Raw genomic sequence first — 20,197 nt, 5'->3', positions numbered from 1 at the left:
GGAGGTGCTGCTGTGCTTTCTTTGTAATGGCACTTATGTTCTGGACAGATCCTCTGAAATGATAATGCTGAACAATTTAAGGTTACTAACCTACTTCATTTCAGATACCCTGGTGAGTACTGGCTCATGTATCTCCAGTTTCCATCTTCTGTAGTCAATAATCAGCTCTTTGGCTGATTATTGATGTTGAATGTGAGGTGTTGTTACGGCATCATTTGGCCAGATTTTCAATCTCCCTCCTACATGTTGATTCAGCACCACGTTTGTTCAACAACTGTGGTGTCATCAGTGAACTTAAATATGGCATTGGAGCTGTAAGCCTTACAATCATAAGAAGAAAGTGAGTAGAGCAGGGGGCTTAGCACACAGCTTTGTCGTGCACCTGTGCTGAAGGTGATTGTGGAGGAAATATCGTTGCATGACTCATGACACAACACCCAATCCAGAAAGTTGGTGTATAAGGTAATTTAGACAAGAAAGTATACTTATCAAACAGGAAGACACTTTATATATTTAACTGGGTCATGAACATGATACATGGCATTTCCAAATGTTCAGTTGTTCATTGAGACCTTTTGAAATTAGGGTGTTGTGTGGCGATAATTACACAGAGTAGCATGGAAGGATTGTAGCAATAATTTCATCAATTTAAAAAAAATAATACCTACAGCTATTGGGAAATTGAAAACAGTAAATGCTGTTAACAGGTCAGACAGAACCTGTGGACAGAGAAATGGAGTTAGTTGTTCAAATTGATGACCTTTTGCCAGAAAATCGTATGTGTTATTGGGTAAAGTTTAAAATTCAAAGTAAATTTAACATCAAAGTACATGTATGTCACCAAATACAGCTAGAGATTCATTTCCTTGTAGGCATTCTCAATAACTCAGTAGAATAATTGCCATAATGGAATCAATGAGAGACTGCCCAAATAGGATTGGAACTCTCTGTCAGGCAACATTATGGAAAAACACATTATCAGACAAAGACAAATGAAAAAAAAGGTTGCTCATCACTGTATCCTCGTAGGCAATTAATGATCTCAGCGGTGATCACATCTGTAAATTAATAAAATGCTGCTGGAAATTATTTGGCGAATAACTCCACTGGAATAGCTGTAAATTCTGTTTGGATCTTGACCTTGATCAATGGGAATGCACTTGAGTAGGATACATGTAATGATGTGACCTACAGAGGGATTCCAGGCAGGAGAAGTTAAACATAAGATGGTCTGTGCTTACCTACATGCACCCATATCTGCATGAGTAATTAATTGCTTTGAGTACATTTAGTAAACATTGCAGTATGTGCATGAACTCTTCCTTCTTTAAGAGACAGATGACACTAGACCAAAAGCACTATAAAGATATGTGAATCTACTAGTATTACCAGTATCAACTAGTATTACAGCTATTTACTATGAAAATGCTCAATTGCTTGTAAAAACATTTTGAGACATACTACAGCTGTGAAGAATGTTATATAAATGCAAGTTGTTTCCCTGAATGTTGTTGTAAATATTTTTGATGAGAATGCCATTCATAACCTTCTCCATGAGGAATGGAAAGTTAGAATGAGCAGCAGCCAAGACAGTCTAATTGCCAAAAATCCACCAAACATTTCTGTAGACCCTGGTGCAACCACCTGGTGACAGGCAAAGGAAATGCTTTCTGTGGTTGAAGGTAAATAGAGGCAACAGTACTACTTTTTTATGGTATGCAAAAACATGCTTTTATAGTGTAGTATAACCCTGGCGCATGTACGCACAGTAACATTGAAAGATGTTCTATATCTGGCCAGACATGTTGCAGTACTGAAACCATCGTGGTCATAAAGTGGAGTTGCATAGACAACCAAGGTCATTTCAGGCAACCTGAGCAGTTGCCTAAAATGATATAGCAGGGGATTTATTTGAATGACCATGGCCTGCTCTACTGCTGCAATGAGGACACACTCAAATTGGAGGAGCAAAAACTTATATTCCCTCCAACTTGATGGCATGAACAGCGATTTATTGAACTTCTGGTATTTGCACCCCCTTCACCATTTTCCATTCCTGTTTCCCTCTCACCCCTTATCTCCTTACCGGCCTATCACTTCCATAAGACCATAAGACATAGGAGTACAATTAGGCCATCTGACCCATCGAGTCTGCTCTGCCATTCAATCATGGCTGATCCATTTTTTATCTCCTCCTCAACCCCAGTTCCCAGCCTTCTACCCGAAACCTTTGATGCCATGTCCAATCAAGAACCTATCAATATATGCCTTAAATACACCCAGTGACCTGGCCTCCACAGTTGCATGTAGCAACAAATTCCACAAATTCACCACCCTTTGGCTAAAGAAATTTCTCTGCATCTCTGTTTTGAAAGAGTGCTCCTCTGTCCTGAGGCTGTGCCCTCTTGTCCTTTCCACATCTACTCTGTCTAGGCCTTTCAACATTTGAAAGGTTTCAATGAGATCCCCCCACATCCTTCTGAGTTCCAGCGAGTATAGACTCGCAGAGCTATCAAACGTTCCTCGTATGATAACCCTTTCATTCCTGGAATTATCCTTATGAACCTCCTCTGGACCCTCTCCAAGGTTAGCACATTTTTTCTATGATGAGGGGCCCCAAAATGTCACAATACTCAAGGTGAGGCCTCACCAGTGCCTTATAAAGCCTCAGCAACACTTCTTTGCTCTTGTATTCTAGGCCTCTTGAAATGAATGCTAACATGGCATTTGCTTCCTCACCACCGACTAAACCTGCAAGTTAACCTTCAGGGTGTTCTGCTCAACGACTCTCAAGTCCCTCTGCATCTCAGATTACTGGATTTCTCCCTGTTTAGAAAATAGTCTGCTCATTTATTTCTACTACCAAAGTGCGTGACCATGCATTTTCAAACATTGTATTTCATTTGCCACTCTCTTGTCTATTCTCCCAATCTAAGTCCTTCTGCAACCTTATTTTTTCCTCAGCACTACCTGCCTCTCCAACAATCTTCGTATCATCTGCAAACTTGGAAACAAAGCTATCTATTCCATCATTTAAATCATTGATATACAGTGTAAAAAGAAGTGGTCCCAACACTGACCCCTGCGGAACACCACTAGTCACTGACAGGCAACGAGAAAAGAATCCTTTATTCCCACTTGCTGCCTCCTACCAATCAGCCATTGTTCTATCTTAGCAACTTTCCTGTAATACCACGGGCTCGTAACTTGGTAAGCAGCCTCATGTGTGGCACCTTGTCAAAGGCCTTCTGAAAGTGCAACATCCACTGCATCACCTTTATCTATCCTACTTGTAATCTCCTCAAAGAATGCCAACAGGTTCGCCGGGCAGAATTTTCTCTGAAGGAAACCATGCTATCTTGTCCTGAGTCACCAAGTACTCCATCACCTCATCCTTAACACTTGACCTTAACATCTTCCCAACCACTGAGGTTAGGCTAACTGGTCTATAATTTCCTTTCTGCTGCCTTCCTCCTTTCCTAAAGAGTAAAGTAATATTTGCAATTTTCCAGTCCTCTGGCACTATGCCAGTGTTCAATGATTTTTGAAAGATCATTTCTAACACTACCTCTTTCAGAACCCTAGAGTGCAGTTCCTCTGGTCCAGATGACTTATGCACCTTTAGGTCTTACAGCTTTTTGAACACCTTCTCTCTTGTAACAGTAACTGCACCCACTTCTCTTCCTTCACACACTACATCAGGCATATTGCTAGTGTCTTCCACAGTGGAGACTGACGCAAAATACTCATTTAGTTCATCAGCCATCTCCTTGTCCCTTGTTATTATTTCTCCTGCCTAATTTTCTAGCAGTCCTATATCCTCTCACATTTCTCTTTTATTTTTAACATACTGTACTTGAAAAAGCTTTTACTATCCACTTTGATATTATTTTCTAGCTTGCTTTCATATTTCATCTTTTCCCTTCTAATGATTTTTTTAGTTGCTCTCTGTAGGTTTTTAAAAACTCCCCAACATTTTGCTTTGTTGTATGCTCTTTCTTTTGCGTTTACAATAGCAATGACTTCCCTGGTCAGCCATGGTTATACTATTTTACTATTAGAGTATTTCTTCATTTTTGGACTACACATGTCCTGCACCTTCCTCATTTTTTCCAGAAACGCACACCATTGCTGCTCTGCTGACATCCCTGCCAGCATCTCCTTCCAATTTACTTTGGCCACTCATACCACTGTAATTTCCCTTACTCCACTGAAATACTGCTACATCAGATTTTTACTTTCTCCCTATCAAATTTCAAGTTGAACACAATCATATTGTGATCACTGGTTCCTAAGGGTTCTTTTACCTTAAGCTCCCTAATCACCTTCGATTCAATACATAACACCCAATCCAGTATAGCTGATCCCCTAGTTGGCTCAAGGGCAAACGGCTCTAAAAAGCCATCTCTTAGGCAATTAACAAAGTCACTCTCTTGAGATCCATTACCAACCTGATTTTCACAATCGACCTGCATATTAAAATCTCCCATGACTACCATAACATTGCCCTTTTGACTCGCCTTTTCTATTTCTTGTTGTAACCTGTGCTCCACCTCCCAGCCACAGTTGGGAGGCCTGTATATAACTGCCATCAATGTCCTTTTACCCTTGCAGTTTCGTAACTCAACCCACAAGGATTCAACATCTTCCAGTCCTATGTCACATCTTTCTACTGATTTGATGCCATTCTTTACCAGTAAAGCCACACCACCCCCTCTGCCTACCTTCCTATCCCTTCGATATAATGTGTAACCTTGGGCATTCAGCTCCCAACTACAACTATCCTTCAGCCATGATTCAGTGATTCACAACATCATACCTGGCAATTTGTAATACTGCAACAAGAACACCATACCTGGCAAACTGTAATATTGCAACAATATTCCCTCTGGTGCTCCTCCCCCTTCCCTTTCTTCTACCCACTCTATCAGATTCTCCCTTCTCCAGCAGTTTACCTCTTCCACCTAGCAGCTTCCCAGCTCTTTACTTCACCCCTCCTTCTCTCCCGGTTTCACCTATCACCTACCATCTTGTACTTCTCTCCCCCCCTCCCCCCACCTTCTTGCTCTAACCTCATCTTTTTCCCAGTCCTGATGAATGGTCCTGGCCCAAAACGTTGACTATTTACTCTTTTCCACAGATGCTGCCGGGCCTGCTGAGCCCTTCCAGCATTCTGTATGTGTCGCTCGGACTTCTAACACCTGCAGATTTTCTGGTCTTTGACTTACTTGAACGTTTTACCGCAGAGCATCACAGAGCTCTGTAGAATAAACTGGAACAGCCTCCCATCAAAACACCCCTCCTGATTTTAAATTCCTGGGTCAAAATTCATATCCTTTAAATGAAGGTCCCGTTATGCTTTCAGTGTGCTTTCCAGACGTGTGAAAATCTAAGTCCAAGTCATGATTAGAAAACTAGATGCAAACAATAAACTCGGAGGATTGATGCTTGAAGAGTTTGCTGTAGTGACAGCATAGTGCTTGAACCCAGCACCTGAGGCAACAGTGTTGCTTCTGAGACAATGCTAACAGTGTAATATCGTCTAGTGATTCTGAACAAGGAATATAATAAACAGATTCATCAGTGGAAAGTAACCAAATTGGGAAAATTAAACAAATGGGCAATTTTCAATTCAGAGTCAAAAATACCAAGGGTTAAAATTTCCTCCAGCTACAATCTGTCGGAGCACCGCAAATAGATTTTGCAAAGACTTACTTTGTCTGGCACCTCTAGCGAAATCATAAACACATTCTTATGGATTTAGAAGAGACTGGCAGAACCCAAGCAGACTGCGGTTAGGTCTGTGATGTGGTGTACCAAAATTTCAAAAAGATTTGGGTGAAATTTAACATGAAAGGCCTTGAAATTAACCGAGAATTGAGGGGATTTAGGGTAATACCCAGGAATGAATGAAAACGTGGTTGACAAGTTGGAAATAAAGAGCATTTGACAGAAGAGCATCATCAGGTAGGAAGGCATTATTGAGAATGACAACTTGGGGAACTAGACTGGGACCACTACTGTTTTTAATTTACATTAATTCTGAAACAATGCACTGCAGTGAAATTTATGGAACATCGCCTAGGAACATGCCCTTCGATCCATGCCTTAGCCAAGATGCCAAATTACACTAATCCCATCTGCTTATACATGATCCACATCCCTGCACCAGTCTAAATGCCTTTTAAGTGCCACTGTTATGTCTCCTTCCATCATCATACTGGCAGTGTGCCCATGCACATAACAATCGCTGTATTAAAAAAAAATTGCAGATGTAGTTGAACCAAGAAGGAAAGTGAAATTAGAAGGCAGCTCAACAATCTCAGAGTGAACTGGATGAGACAGCTAGGTGGAGAGGCAAGTGAACAATGACATTTCACAAATTGAAATGTAATCCGTAATAGCAAGGCAAGACTGGTTAAAGTCAAAGCCAAACTTGTCCTATAAACAAGTACATGTATACACAAATGCAATGAAAACGTTTCTTGCAGCATTCAGGGCACAGTACAGTACTGCACAATAGCATAGCAGTTAGCATTATGCTTTACAGTGCCATCTGTAAAATAGGGGTCCAATTCCTGCTACTGTTTTTAAGGAGTTGGTATGTTTTCCCTGTGACAGCATGGGATTCTTCCGGGTTCTCTTTTATCCTCTCACATTTCAAAAAGACGTACAGCTTAGGGTTAGTACATTGTGGGCATACTATGTTGGTGTCGGAAACATGGCTATGCTAAGCCTGCCCCCAGCACATCCATAGACTCTGCTGGTCATTGATGCAAATGACGCATTTCACTGTATGTTTCGATGTACTGTACGTGTGACTAATAAAGCTGATCTTGAAACTTTAATAAATCTTTAAACTTTAAAATAAACAGCATTCACAAGAAAAATATAGATTGAACAAAATTTCATATTTTTCCATAAGAAAACATAATTAGAACAACAAAAAGTCAATTTTAATATACAGTGATCAAAGTGGACATTGCACTGCTCAACTGTGGTGATGAGAGTTTTGCCAAGTGGTTCAAGAAACAAATGATTGAATGTGAGAGTGTGTTCATGATGGAGTTAAATATACAACACAGAGGAGTTCTTTGAAAGAAAGAAAACGACTGAAGGTGAAACCGAATCTTAGAAGATTTTGAAAAGAGAAAGTGATAAAAATTTTATAGGAGTCTGGTCAGACTGTTCTGCCAATACTGTTTTCAGCTGTAGTGACCAAGAAACAAAGAAGGCAGTTTATTGCAATGGAATGGCAATATAGATAATGCACAGTCCATGAAAACTGAGTTATGAGAAAAATTAATGAGGCATGAGATTTTCAATTGGACAACTGTTCTAATAGAGACATATAAATTTTTAAGCAAATAAACATTTAAAAATATTAGTGTAGACAGAGTAGACAGAATCCTTTTCTCTCAGGGTTTGAGAGTTTCAAACTGGAAGATAAATTTAAATTGAGGTGAAAAACAAAGGAGATTTGAGGGTTAAAATTTTCAGAGGGTGAAGGTTATATGGAACAAGATCTCAGAGGGGGTGGTGGAAGCAAACACAATTACAACAGTTAAGAGGCGTTTGGATGGGAACTGTACTTAGCGAAGGTGTAGAAAATAAGTATCTAATGCAGGCAGAAGGGATTGGCATAGACAGGCATTACAGCTGGCATCAAAGAGGTGTGACAATGGACATTTTCTGTGCTGTACAGCTCTGGGACTATGACTTTCACGTTAAAATGTTTCCTCATGTACCAACCACTTGTCCTTAAAGTGAAGCTTGGATTTAATCCTGGTGTTTTTCTTTAGATTCATAGATTCATTGAATTGTACAGCTGGAAACAGGCCCTTAGGTCTTTGACAACCAAGGTATTATCTATGCTTATCCCATTTGCCTGTGTTTTACTCATATCGCTCTAAACCTTTCCTATCCATGTACTTGCCCAACTGCTTTATTTCAATGCTATAATTGCACCTGTCTCTACCACCTCCTCTGGCAGCTTACTCCATACAACCTTGATGTGAAAAACTTGTTGCTCATAACCCTTTTAAGTCTTATCCCTCTCACCTGAAAAAAGGCTACTGTTCCCTTTCTGGGTCTTTATTCCTTTTATTAATCACATTCTTTGAGGAGTATCTCCTTAAATCAGTATATTTTAAATCTGGACCCTCTAATTTTATTCAGAAATTCAATGCACATCAAACTCACAGATCAAACCAAATTAGGGAAGGTGGTGAAATCTTGACACATTTCAGAAATCATGGAATGAATTGTATAAGGTAAGTAAATAGGTAGAACAAAGTGAAATGATACTTAACAACTATGCCTTATCCTACCTATACAAGTCAGGATTTTTCTACATTGAGAAATTAAAATGGACAAAATACCCCTTCTCCTATGTAGTGATCCCAACTTATAGAGTCATACAGCAACAGGAATTATCCAAACCGCACACCATATCCATACCAAACATTACGTATCCAATGTTCTAGGAAACCTCAAATGTTGTTCCTCACAATCTTCTCACTGTTTTCATCTGATGATCATCTCTGCACTGTGATCCTTTTCCCAATGTTACTCTCCCAATCTTCTCCTTTCTGATATTCAGGAAGGATGTGGTAGCTTTGGATAGGGTTCAGAAGAGGATTACTGGATTAGAGTATTTGAGCTATATGAAAAGGTAGACAAACTTGGGTTGTTGGTTGAAAACCTACAGCATAATACAGGCCCTTTGGCCCACAAAGTTGTGCCGAACATGTCCCTACCTTAGAAATTATTAGGGTTACTCATAGCTCTCTATTTTTCTAAGCTCCATGTACCTACTCAAAAGTCTCTTAAAAGACCCTATCATATCCGCCTCCACCACCGTTGCCCGCAGCCCATTCCACACACTCACCACTCTCTGAGTAAAAAACTTACCCCTGACATCTCCTCTGTACCTACTCCCCAGCACCTTAAACCTGTGTCTTCTTGTGGTAACCATTTCAGCCCTGGGAAAAAGCCTCTGACTATCCACATGATCAATGCCTCTCATCATCTTATACACCTCTTTCAGGTCACCTCTCATCCTCCGTTGCTCGAAGGAGAAAAAGGCTGAGTTCACTCAACCTATTCTCATAAGGCATGCTCCCCAATCCAGGCAACATCCTTATAAATCTCCTCTGTACCCTTTCCATGGCTTCCGCATCCTTCCTGTAGTGAGGTGACCAGAATTGAGCACAGTACTCCAAGTGGGGTCTGACCAGGGTCCTATATAGCTACAACATTACCTCTCAGCTCCTAAATTCAATTCCACGATTGATGAAGGCCAATACACCGTAAGCCTTCAGGTTGAACCACAGAGTCAACCTGCGCAGCTGCTTTGAGTGTTCTATGGACTCGTACTTCGGAGCATCAGAGACTTGAAGGGATACCCGATATAGGTTTATAAAATTATACAATGTACAAATAGATTGGACAGCAATAATCTGCTTTTAACTAGGGTACAAATATCGAATACTAAAGGGAATATATTTAAGGTGAGGGTGTGAATATTTAAAGGGGATGTGCAGGGCAAGTTTTTTTACTTAGAGTGGTGGATGCCCAGAATGTGATAGTGGACACAGTTACAACAATGCCATTCAACAGGCTTTTAGACAGATGCATGAATGTGCAGGAATGGAGAGATCAGGATCAAGTGTATGCAGAACAGATTAGTTCCATTTGACATCATACTCACCACTGACATCGTGGGCTGAACGGTTTTATGTTCTATGTCCATTCCTCTGTGCACTTGCTTTCCATAGTTTTCTCACTTTTGTGCCTCATGTAATCTTTCTCCCTGAGTATCTTCCCAACCACAATCTTATGTCACAGTATCTTTTATGATTTTTGCCCGACTGTCCCCTCTCTCCAGATTAACCTTATCCCCTCTTCCCACCTACAAATGGCGGAGATGTGTAGCACGTGTGCGTGAAAGCTCTTGCCGGAACCAGAGCAGCCTGGTCTACAGAGCTGTGAGGGATAGAAAATTGTATTAGAGAACCTTGCCAACATAAAACCTCTTCAACACATGAAAACACATCCAAGCCTCAAATGCTTTATTTCAAGGTGCTCAAGAATAGCCTTGAGGTTTACTTTGACAGGATAACTACCGCCTTAATTTCACCCCATTCTGAGAAGTAACTCTCACTTCTTGCCCCTCCCCACTTTCCACCTTCCCTACATTCCTCATTTCACTAGTTTCCAAAATCAGGAATTTGACTGTGAAGAGAACACTATGGGAGAGCATTGCATTGCAAACAAGAAATGTTATCAATCATTCTTCATACTGAGGACCTCTCCATTGTATTGACTGTCACTATAAAGAAACTAAATGAGACAGGTAGAGAACACACAAAATGTTGGAGGAACTCAGCAGGCCAGGTAGTACCTATGGAAAACAGTAAACAGTCGATGTTTTAAGCCACTCTTCAGCAATCCTGATAAAGGGTCTTGGCCCAAAACATCAACTGTTTGCTCTTTTCCATAGATACTGCCTGGCCTGCTGAGTTCCTCCAGTATTTTGTATAATTGCTTTGATTTCCAGCATCTGCAGATTTTGTCTTGTTTGAGGTAGAGAACAGATTCAGTTTCAGATTTAGATTCATTTATTTATCACATGTACATCAAAACATACAATGAAATGCATGATTTGCGTTAACAATTAACACAGCCTAAACATGTGCTGGGGTCAGCACGCAAATGTCACCACACACAGTATCCTGTGCTGCGTTGTTGTCCACAAACAGCAACACAAATATACACTACCACAATGTGTAACCTTGTGAAATGACATATCTTTCATTCTAACCTTACTGAGAGATCTACTGCGGCTCAGTGCGTGGTGTAGAAGGAATTGCTAAAAATAATGAGATTCACGCCATTAACTACAGGATTAACAAACAGCTAAACAGCATGCAATGTGCAGAGCAAAGCAGTATCACAGCCAACTCAGAAGTTTAAGATTCTGCCATCCTGCCTGTTGTAAATGGTGTTGGACAGCTGAAAGGCTAACATGAGACAGATCCCATAATCAGTAATGGTGAGAGCTAGCATAGTACTGAAGAAAAGCTTGAAGCACTTGCAATCATGTCTAGCCGGATGTGCAAAGATAGTCCACCTCTGCCTCTTGAGATCGGCATTGTCTCAGATACCAATCTGATTGACTCTACATGAAATCAAGAAATGCCTGGGGGCACAGGTTACAACATAGATACGTAATAGCAGCAGACAACAAAGAGTCATAAAGTCATAGAGTCAGAGAGTAAACGGGCCTTTTGGCCCAACTGGTCAATACTGATCAAGATGCCCATTCAAACAAAGCTCTCTGGTGCAATTTTCTAACACACAGATCATTGTAGAATTGGCAAGTCTAGGTTTCACATGAGTATTCACACACATAACCTGTATTTGGCTCATAACCCTCCAAGCCTTTCCCATCCATATACCTGGTCAATTGCTTTTTAAAACTTGTTATTTTATTTGCTGCAACCATTTCCTCTGGCAGCTCATGATATATACAGTATATCCTCTAATATTTACCATGTTCATCCTGGGAAAAAGACACCGACCTATCAACTCTATCTATGGCTCAAAATTTTATACAGTTTTATCAGTTCTCCCCTAAGCCTCTGATACTCCAGGGAAAACAATTCAAAGTTGTCTAATCTCTGCTTCAAGCTAAACCCGGAAACCCGGTTTTGGCCTGAAACCTCGTCACTACCTCCTCCCATAGATGCTGTCTGGCCTGCTGAGTTCTGCCAGCATTTTGTGTTTTTACTTATTTCCAGCATCTGCAGATTCACTCGTGTTGCCATTAAAAAGTACAGTACTGTGCAAAATTCTTAGGCACACTAAATTTTTTATATGGTTTCAGATGGTATGGCCTCCACAGAACCCTGATCTCAACATCATCTGGGATGACCTGGAGAAACAGAAGCAAGCGAGACAGCCAAAATCTGCAGAAGAACTGTGGAAAGTTCTCAGATATATTTGGAACAATTTACCAGCTAATTTACTTACAAAACTGCATGACAGTGTACCTAAGAGAATTGATGCAGTTTTAAAGGCAAATAATTACACCAAATATTGGTTTGATTGTTATTATTCTTTACCGCTCATTATAATAAATGCATAGTTTTTTTATATTTAGAAACTTTTCATTTCAGTAGTTTGAAAGCATTTTTGCGCTAAGGGATTGTTTTACATATGCCTAAGGCATTTGCACAGCACCGTACCTTTCTTTTAGTGTCATCTTAAACTCGACTTATGTAAAACTCTTCAGGAACACAAGGACATAAGTAAATTGGAGTAGATTAGGCCATTTTACTCCTGGTGCTGGCTCTGCTATTTCATTTGATCCTAGTTCATCTTTGCTGTCTTCAACTCCTCTTCTGGGTCAGTCCCCCATAATCCTCAATTCTTTAAATCCTTTAATCTTATAGGGATGGTAGAGGCAAGTGCACTTACAATATTTCAAAGGTATTTGGACAGGAATAGAAAATGAGTAGCCGGATACAGGCTTTACCCGGGAATGGAATTAGCATGAAGGGCTAAAGGGCCCATTTCTGCCCTAAGTAGTTCTATGGCTCTGCTTATGAATCTCCACTTTAAATCCTTCATATGATCTAGTTTCCAAGATTCACAGAGATTCAGAATTGTAGAAAGTTTGACAAAACAAGCAAACACGAGTTGGAATGTTTGTGGCACAGAGTGACCACTTTCTGCTGAACATCGATGGCTCCTCTGTAGAGATCATTAAGAGCACCAAATTTCTTGGTGTTCACCTGGTGGAGAATCTCACCTGGTCCCTCAACACCAGCTCCATAGCAAAGAAAGCCCAGCAGCATCTGTACTTTCTGTGAAGGCTGAGAAAAGTCCATCTCCTACCCCCCCATCCTCATCACATTCTACAGAGGTTGCATTGAGAGTATCCTGAGCAGCTGCATCACTGCCTGGTTCGGAAATTGCACCATCTCAGACTGCAAGATGCTGCAGTGGATAGTGAGGTCAGCTGAGAAGATCATTGAGGTCTCTCTTCCCGCCATTACAGACATTTACACTACACGCTGCATCTGCAAAGCAAACAGCATTATGAAGGACCGCATGTGCCCTTCATACAAACTCTTCTCCCTCCTGCCATCTGGGAAAAGGCAACGAAACATTCGGGCTCTCACGACCAGACTATGTAACAGTTTCTTCCCCAAGCTACCAGACTCCTCAATACCCAGAATCTGGACTGGCACCAACTTACTGCACTCTGCTGTGCCTATTGTCTTATTTATTATTTATTGTAATGCCTGCACTATTTTGTGCACTTTATACAGTCCTGGGTTGGTCTGTACTTTAGTGTAGTTTTTGTGTTGTTTTACGTAGTTCAGTGTAGTTTTTGTATTGTTTCATGTAGCACCATGGTCCTGAAAAACATCTTGTTTTTACTGTGTACTGTACCAGCAGATATGGTCAAAATTACAATACAAAGTGACTTAATTTGACTTGTGTTACCTGGAGCCTCCCTGTTTCTTCAGACCACCAAGCCTCGAAATCCTTTTGTATCATCACCTTCGCCTTTTGCAGAAGATGTTGCAGGTGCTCAGTCTCTGTCTTCAGCCCCTTCAGCCGGTTGAAGGTCATTTTGTAGCTGAACATAAATGAAAGTGAAGCAATGACTTGTGTGAAATTAATGGACGAGAACTTTGTGAAGCAATTAATGCATTTTGCTGCCATGCCTACAGACCAAATGTACACTGACCTGATGTACAAGTCCTATTCGTAATGTGCCTTAAGTGTGTAATTATGGTGCAAGATCTGTGCTGTGTTTAGATTGAAAACTGAGGAGCTGCTTAGGTTTATTCTGGAGGGATGCTTTAGAGAAGCTTTTACGATCCGGTGAGAGAATAGGTTATACTCTAAAAAATGGTTTCATGCAACCACACAGGCTGTAGTTTGAGAATTTAGTTAAATAAGCTAGTGAATGGCAAAATGAGACAGAGTTTCATCAGATGATAAATAAGAGTAGGTTGTTTGGCGATTATCCAATGTGCTTTTCTGTGTTAACTGTTAATCATCTGTTGGGAATATTTATAGAAAAGTTATCATTTTGTTTTTCCAACTTACTACTTTCTATTGCACTGTTATCAGAATCCTGAATGGACCTCTCATATGTTAACAATGAATACTCGATCTCCAAATCTTTGTAGCCCTTACACTTCATTCGTCTACCTGCACTGCACTTTCCCTGTAATTGTAGCACTTTATTCTGCACTCTCCTCTCCTCTTTACTCCTTTGATGTACTTCTATATAGACTGATCTGACTGGTTAGTATGCAAACAATATATTTTCACTGTAATTCAGTATATGTGACAATAATAAAAAAATAACATGATTGACACTATAGGTTGCTGTACTATATTTGTAGGTTGCCTAGCTTGTTTCATTAAAAACTCATATGCAAAACTCATATGTTTCACTAATGTCTTTGTCCTTTGTGCCTCTGAGCTGATCTTCCAACCCCATGTTTTTTGAATCATTTAGCTTCAACTCTATCTTAACTTCAGCTTATCTACCAATAAGACCTCACAATACTCAGGTTCAACCAATGAAATACCATCATTCTCCGACTTTGCATCATGGGACAAACATGAGTTCCTCCAACACTATGTCGTCTCTGTCCTAACTCACACATCCACTAACCCAGGCTGACTGAGTCTGACTGAAAATTTCTTACCTCAGCTCTTAAATTGGCAAAATAAAAACTTGTTCTCACCCTTCCCATGATCTATATCTTCCTCTAGTCCTATGATCTTTGGAAATGATCTTTCAAACCTAGCCCCTTTGTATTATCCAATTTTCCTTACCCTCCCTTGTCCAGTTGTAGCTCCAGCTGACTAGGGTCTCTCAGGGAATTTTCTCCCAAGACTTCATCTCCTCTCTATGTAGCTCTAATCTTTAAAAATAATCTTTAATATTTTAAATCTTTTGCACAGCGTGTTCTTCATTGATTCTGTTTACAGTTACTGTCTCTCGATTTGCTAAGAATGTCCATAGGAAAAAGAATCTCAGGGTTGTATGTGGTGATGTGTACATACTCTGATAATAAATTTACGTTAAATTTACTTCATAATTCTATATCATTGTGGTCCTGTGTCCAGAAAATTAAGTTGATGGTGCATATAGCATGTTGTACTTTTTCTCTAAAATTCATTCTGTTGACTTCATTGGAATGAATGGAGACAAGAAACTAGTACTGGTGTTACTATATAACAGATTTAGCAATACTGAATGGGATGAGTTCCTTTGACAAATATCTATCCAGTTCAGAGTCAAATTTTATTTGCTTATATAAAATGTGTCTTACAACATTTTCATATGCAGATTAAAATACTATGTTCCATGTTGGTATTGTTTAGGGGAAGTTGTCTCCACCTTACTGAATCTGCTGCTACTCTGGGTAAGGGTATAAGGCAGTAGAAGTGGCAGGAATGAAGCCTGGTGAGATTTTAACTCCAAGGCTTTAATTGTTTACCCAAGATGGGTTTCCTGTACCTAACAAGAATGACAGACTGGTGTACCTTTGGGAACAGGTAATTATGGAACCACACTAATGACTGACAGGCACACTCCTCAAGGGAGAGGTGAAGTTTGTAGGAGGAGGGATGTGATCCTTTTTTTTTACAGTTTCCCCTCCTGTCTCATTTCCTTTTTGCTATTCCATTTCTGATGGGGAATTCTCAGAATCCAACTTGTTGCATCAACTTGTTGCGGCCGCAAACGAGACTCCAGGATGGTATGTTGCTTCCCTGGTGCAAGGGTCAAGGATGTCTCTGAGCGGCTGCAGGACATTCTGGAATGGGAGGGTGAACAGCCAGTGGTTGTGGTGCACATAGGTACCAACGATATAGGTAAAAAACGGGATGAGGTCCTACAAGGTGAATTTAGGGAGTTAGGAGATAAACTAAAAAGTAGGACCACAAAGGTAATAATCTCTGGATTACTACCTGTGCCACGTGCTAGTCAGAGTAGAAATAGGAGGATATTTCAGATGAATACGTGGCTTGAAAAATGGTGCAAGGGGTAGGGATTCAAATTTCTGGGGCATTGGAACCAGTTCTGGGGGAGGTGGGACTGGTATAAACAGGACGGTCTGCACCTGGGCTGGACTGGAACCAATGTCCTAGGGGGAGCGTTTGCTACTGCTGTTCAGGAGGATTTAAACTAATGTGGCAGGAGGATGGGAACAAGTGCAGAGAGACAGAGGGGTATAAAATGAGGGTAGAAGCAAAAAGTAGTAAGGTGAGAAGTAAAAGTGGCAGGCAGGCAAATCCAGGGCAAAAAGCAAAAAGGGCCACTTTTCAACATAATTGTATAAGGGCTCAGAGTGTTGTAAAAACAAGCCTGAAGGCTTTGTGTGTCAATACGAGGAGCATTCGTAACAAGGTGAATGAATTGAATGTGCAGATAGTTATTAATGAATATGATATAGTTGGGATCACAGAGACATGGCTCCAGGGTGACCAAGGATGGGAGCTCAACATCCAGGGATATTCAATATTCAGGAGGGATAGACAGGAAAGAAAAGGAGGTGGGGTAGCATTGCTGGTTAGAGAGGAGATTAACACAATAGAAAGGAAGGACATTAGCCTGGAGGATGTGGAATCGATATGGATAGAGCTGCATAACACTAAGGGGCGGAAAACGCTGGTGGGAGTTGTGTACAGGCCACCTAACAGTAGTAGTGAGGTTGGGGATGGCATTAAACAGGAAATTAGAAATGCGTGCAATAAAGGAACAGTGGTTATAATGGGTGACTTCAATCTACATATAGATTGGGTGAACCAAATTGGTAAGGATGCTGAGGAAGAGGATTTCTTGGAATGTATGCGGGATGGTTTTCTGAACCAACATGTTGAGGAACCAACTAGAGAGCAGGCCATTCTAGACTGGGTATTGAGCAATGAGGAAGGGTAAGTTAGCAATCTTGTCATGCGAGGCCCCTTGGGTAAGAGTGACCATAATATGGTGGAATTTTCATTAAGATGGAGAGTGACATAGTTAATTCAGAAACAAAGGTTCTGATCTTAAAGAAGGGTAACTCTGAAGGTATGAGATGTGAATTAGCTAAGATAGACTGGCAAATGATACTTCAAGGGTTGACGGTGGATATGCAATGGCAAGCATTTAAAGATCGCATGGATGAACTACAACAATTGTTCATCCCAGTTTGGCAAAAGAATAAACCAGGAAAGGTAGTGCACCCGTGGCTGACAAGGGAAATTAGGGATAGTATCAAGTCCAAAGAAGAAACATATAAATTAGCAAAAAAAAGCGGCACACCTGAGGACTGGGAGAAATTCAGAGAACAGCAGAGGAGGACAAAGGGCTTAATTAGGAAAGGGAAAAAAGATTATGAGAGAAAGCTGGCAGGGAACATAAAAACTGACTGTAAAAGCTTTTATAGATATGTGAAAAGAAAAAGATTGGTCAAGACAAATGTAGGTCCTTTACAGTCAGAAACAGGTGAATTGATCATAGGGAACAAGGACATGGCAGACCACTTGAATAACTACTTTGGTTCTGTCTTCACTAAGGAGGACATAAATAATCTTCCGGAAATAGTAGGGGACTGAGGGTCTAGTGAGATGGAAGAACTGAGGGAAATACATGTTAGTAGGGAAGTGGTGTTAGGTAAATTGAAGGGATTAAAGGCAGATAAATCCCCAGGGCCAGATGGTCTGCATCCCAGAGTGCTTAAGGAAGTAGCCCAAGAAATAGCGGATGCATTAGTGATAATTTTTCAAAACTCCTTAGATTCTGGATTAGTTCCTGAGGATTGGAGGGTGGCTAATGTAACCCCACTTTTTAAAAAAGGAGGGAGAGAGAAACTGGGGAATTATAGATCGGTTAGTCTGATGTCGGTGGTGGGGAAAATGCTAGAGTTGGTTATCAAAGATGTGATAACAGCACATTTGGAAAGAGGTGAAATCATCGGACAAAGTCTGCATGGATTTGTGAAAGGAAAATCATGGCTGACGAATCTTATAGAATTTTTTGAAGATGTAACTAGTAGAGTGGATAGGGGAGAGCCAGTGGATGTGGTATATTTAGATTTTCAAAAGGCTTTTGACAAGGTCCCACACAGGAGATTAGTGTGCAAACTTAAAGCACATGGTATTGGGGGCATGGTATTGATGTGGATAGAGAATTGGTTGGCAGACAGGAAGCAAAGAGTGGGAGTAAACGGGACCTTTTCAGAACGGCAGGCAGTGACTAGTGGGGTACCGCAAGGCTCAGTGCTGAGACCCCAGTTGTTTATAATATATATTAATGATTTAGACGAGGGAATTAAATGCAGCATCTCCAAGTTTGCGGATGACATGAAGCTGGGCGGCGGTGTTAGCTGTGAGGAGGATGCTAAGAGGATGCAGGGTGACTTGGATAGGTTAGGTGAGTGGGCAAATTCATGGCAGATGCAATTTAATGTGGATAAATGTGAGGTTATCCACCTTGGTTGCAAGAACAGGAAAACAGATTATTATCTGAACGGTGGCCGATTAGGAAAAGGGGAGATGCAACAAGACCTGGGTGTCATTGTACACCAGTCATTGAAGGTGGGCATGCAGGTACAGCAGGCGGTGAAAAAGGCAAATGGTATGTTGGCATTCATAGCAAAAGGATTTGAGTACAGGAGCAGGGAGGTTCTACTGCAGTTGTACAAGGCCTTGGTGAGACCGCACCTAGAATATTGTGTGCAGTTTTGGTCCCCTAATCTGAGGAAAGACATTCTTGCCATAGAGGGAGTACAGAGAAGGTTCACCAGATTGATTCCTGGGATGGCAGGACTTTCATATGAAGAAAGACTGGATCAACTAGGCTTATACTCACTGGAATTTAGAAGATTGAGGGAGGATCTTATTGAAATGTATAAAGTTCTAAAGGGATTGGACAGGCTAGATGCAGGAAGATTGTTTCCGATGTTGGGGAAGTCCAGAACGGGGGGTCACAGTTTAAGGATAAAGGGGAAGCCTTTTAGGACCAAGATGAGGAAAAACTTCTTCACACAGAGAGTGGTGAATCTGTGGAATTCTCTGCCACAGGAAACAGTTGAGGCCGGTTCATTGGCTATATTTAAGAGGAAGTTAGATATGGCCCTTGTGGCTAAAGGGATCAGGGGGTATGGAGAGAAAGCAGGTACAGGGTTCTGAGTTGGATGATCAACCATGATCATACTGAATGGTGGTGCAGGCTCGAAGGGCCGAATGGCCTACTCCTGCACCTATTTTCTATGTTTCTATCAATGTTGACTCCCTCACCATACAATCTATGTCTTGAATTGACTCAGTGATTGAGTCTCCTCAGATGTCTTGGGTAGTGAATCCCAAAGACTCCCTATCTTCAGGGTGACAAAATTACTTCTCATCTTATTTGGGAAAAGCTGATCCTTTATTTTTTAACTGAGGCTTGGAATGTTGAATTCAGTTTTGGCCACCCTGCTAAAGGAAAGATGCCATTAAGTTGGAAAGAATGCAGAGAAGATTTATGAGGATGTTGCTGTCACTATTTACATGGGAACATAGGAGAATGAGGGGTGATCTTTTAGAGGTACATAAATTCATGAGTGGTATAGAGAGGGTGAATGCACATAGCATTTTTTACCTGAGTTCAGGAATCAAGAACTGGATGACACAGTTTTAAAGTGAGAGGAGGGAGATTTAAAAGGAATCTGAGGGATAACTATTTGGGATAACCTGTTGGTTGAGACAGGTACATTGACAACGTTTAAAAGGTACTTAGACAGGCATATGCATAGAAAAGAAGGATATGGGCCAAACAAGGGCTTAGATGGGAATCTTGGTCAACGTGGCCCAGTTGCACCAAGGCCCATTTTTGTACCGTATAACTCTATGACTCCCTGCTATAGGAAATCCAATTGAGGAAACGTCTTCTCTGTATCTACCATGTCAAGCCTGGTATGAATTGTATATACTTCAATGACATCCTCCCATTCTTCATTCTGTGTATGCCCATAATCTATTATCTCATAGAAAGAAGTCTTTCAGCTCATCATGCCTATTTTGGTTTTCAGAGCAATCTCAGCAGTCCTATGCTCCCAAATTTTCTTTTTTTTTCTCAATAATACCCACATGCTAACATCTGCTTAATTTCTTCTCTTGACACAAACTCTCT

The 20,197-nt window shown here is 40.8% G+C and overlaps 1 protein-coding gene across 6 annotated transcripts in view; it reads right to left on the bottom strand.

The window, feature by feature from the left end:
• kif6 (kinesin family member 6) overlaps positions 1 to 20,197 on the bottom strand; it is a 569,609-nt gene that overhangs the window by 83,032 nt on the left and 466,380 nt on the right. For all 6 annotated transcript variants that reach the window (XM_073056062.1, XM_073056057.1, XM_073056056.1 and 3 more), the window contains one exon: positions 13,519 to 13,654. In XM_073056062.1, the coding sequence (XP_072912163.1) occupies positions 13,519 to 13,654 (136 nt within the window). The remainder of the gene's footprint in view (positions 1 to 13,518; positions 13,655 to 20,197) is intronic.

This window comes from Hemitrygon akajei, chromosome 9 (genome assembly GCF_048418815.1).
Source record: "Hemitrygon akajei chromosome 9, sHemAka1.3, whole genome shotgun sequence".
Taxonomy (NCBI): Eukaryota; Metazoa; Chordata; class Chondrichthyes; order Myliobatiformes; family Dasyatidae; genus Hemitrygon; species Hemitrygon akajei.
This window is presented reverse-complemented; position numbering and strand designations above follow the sequence as displayed.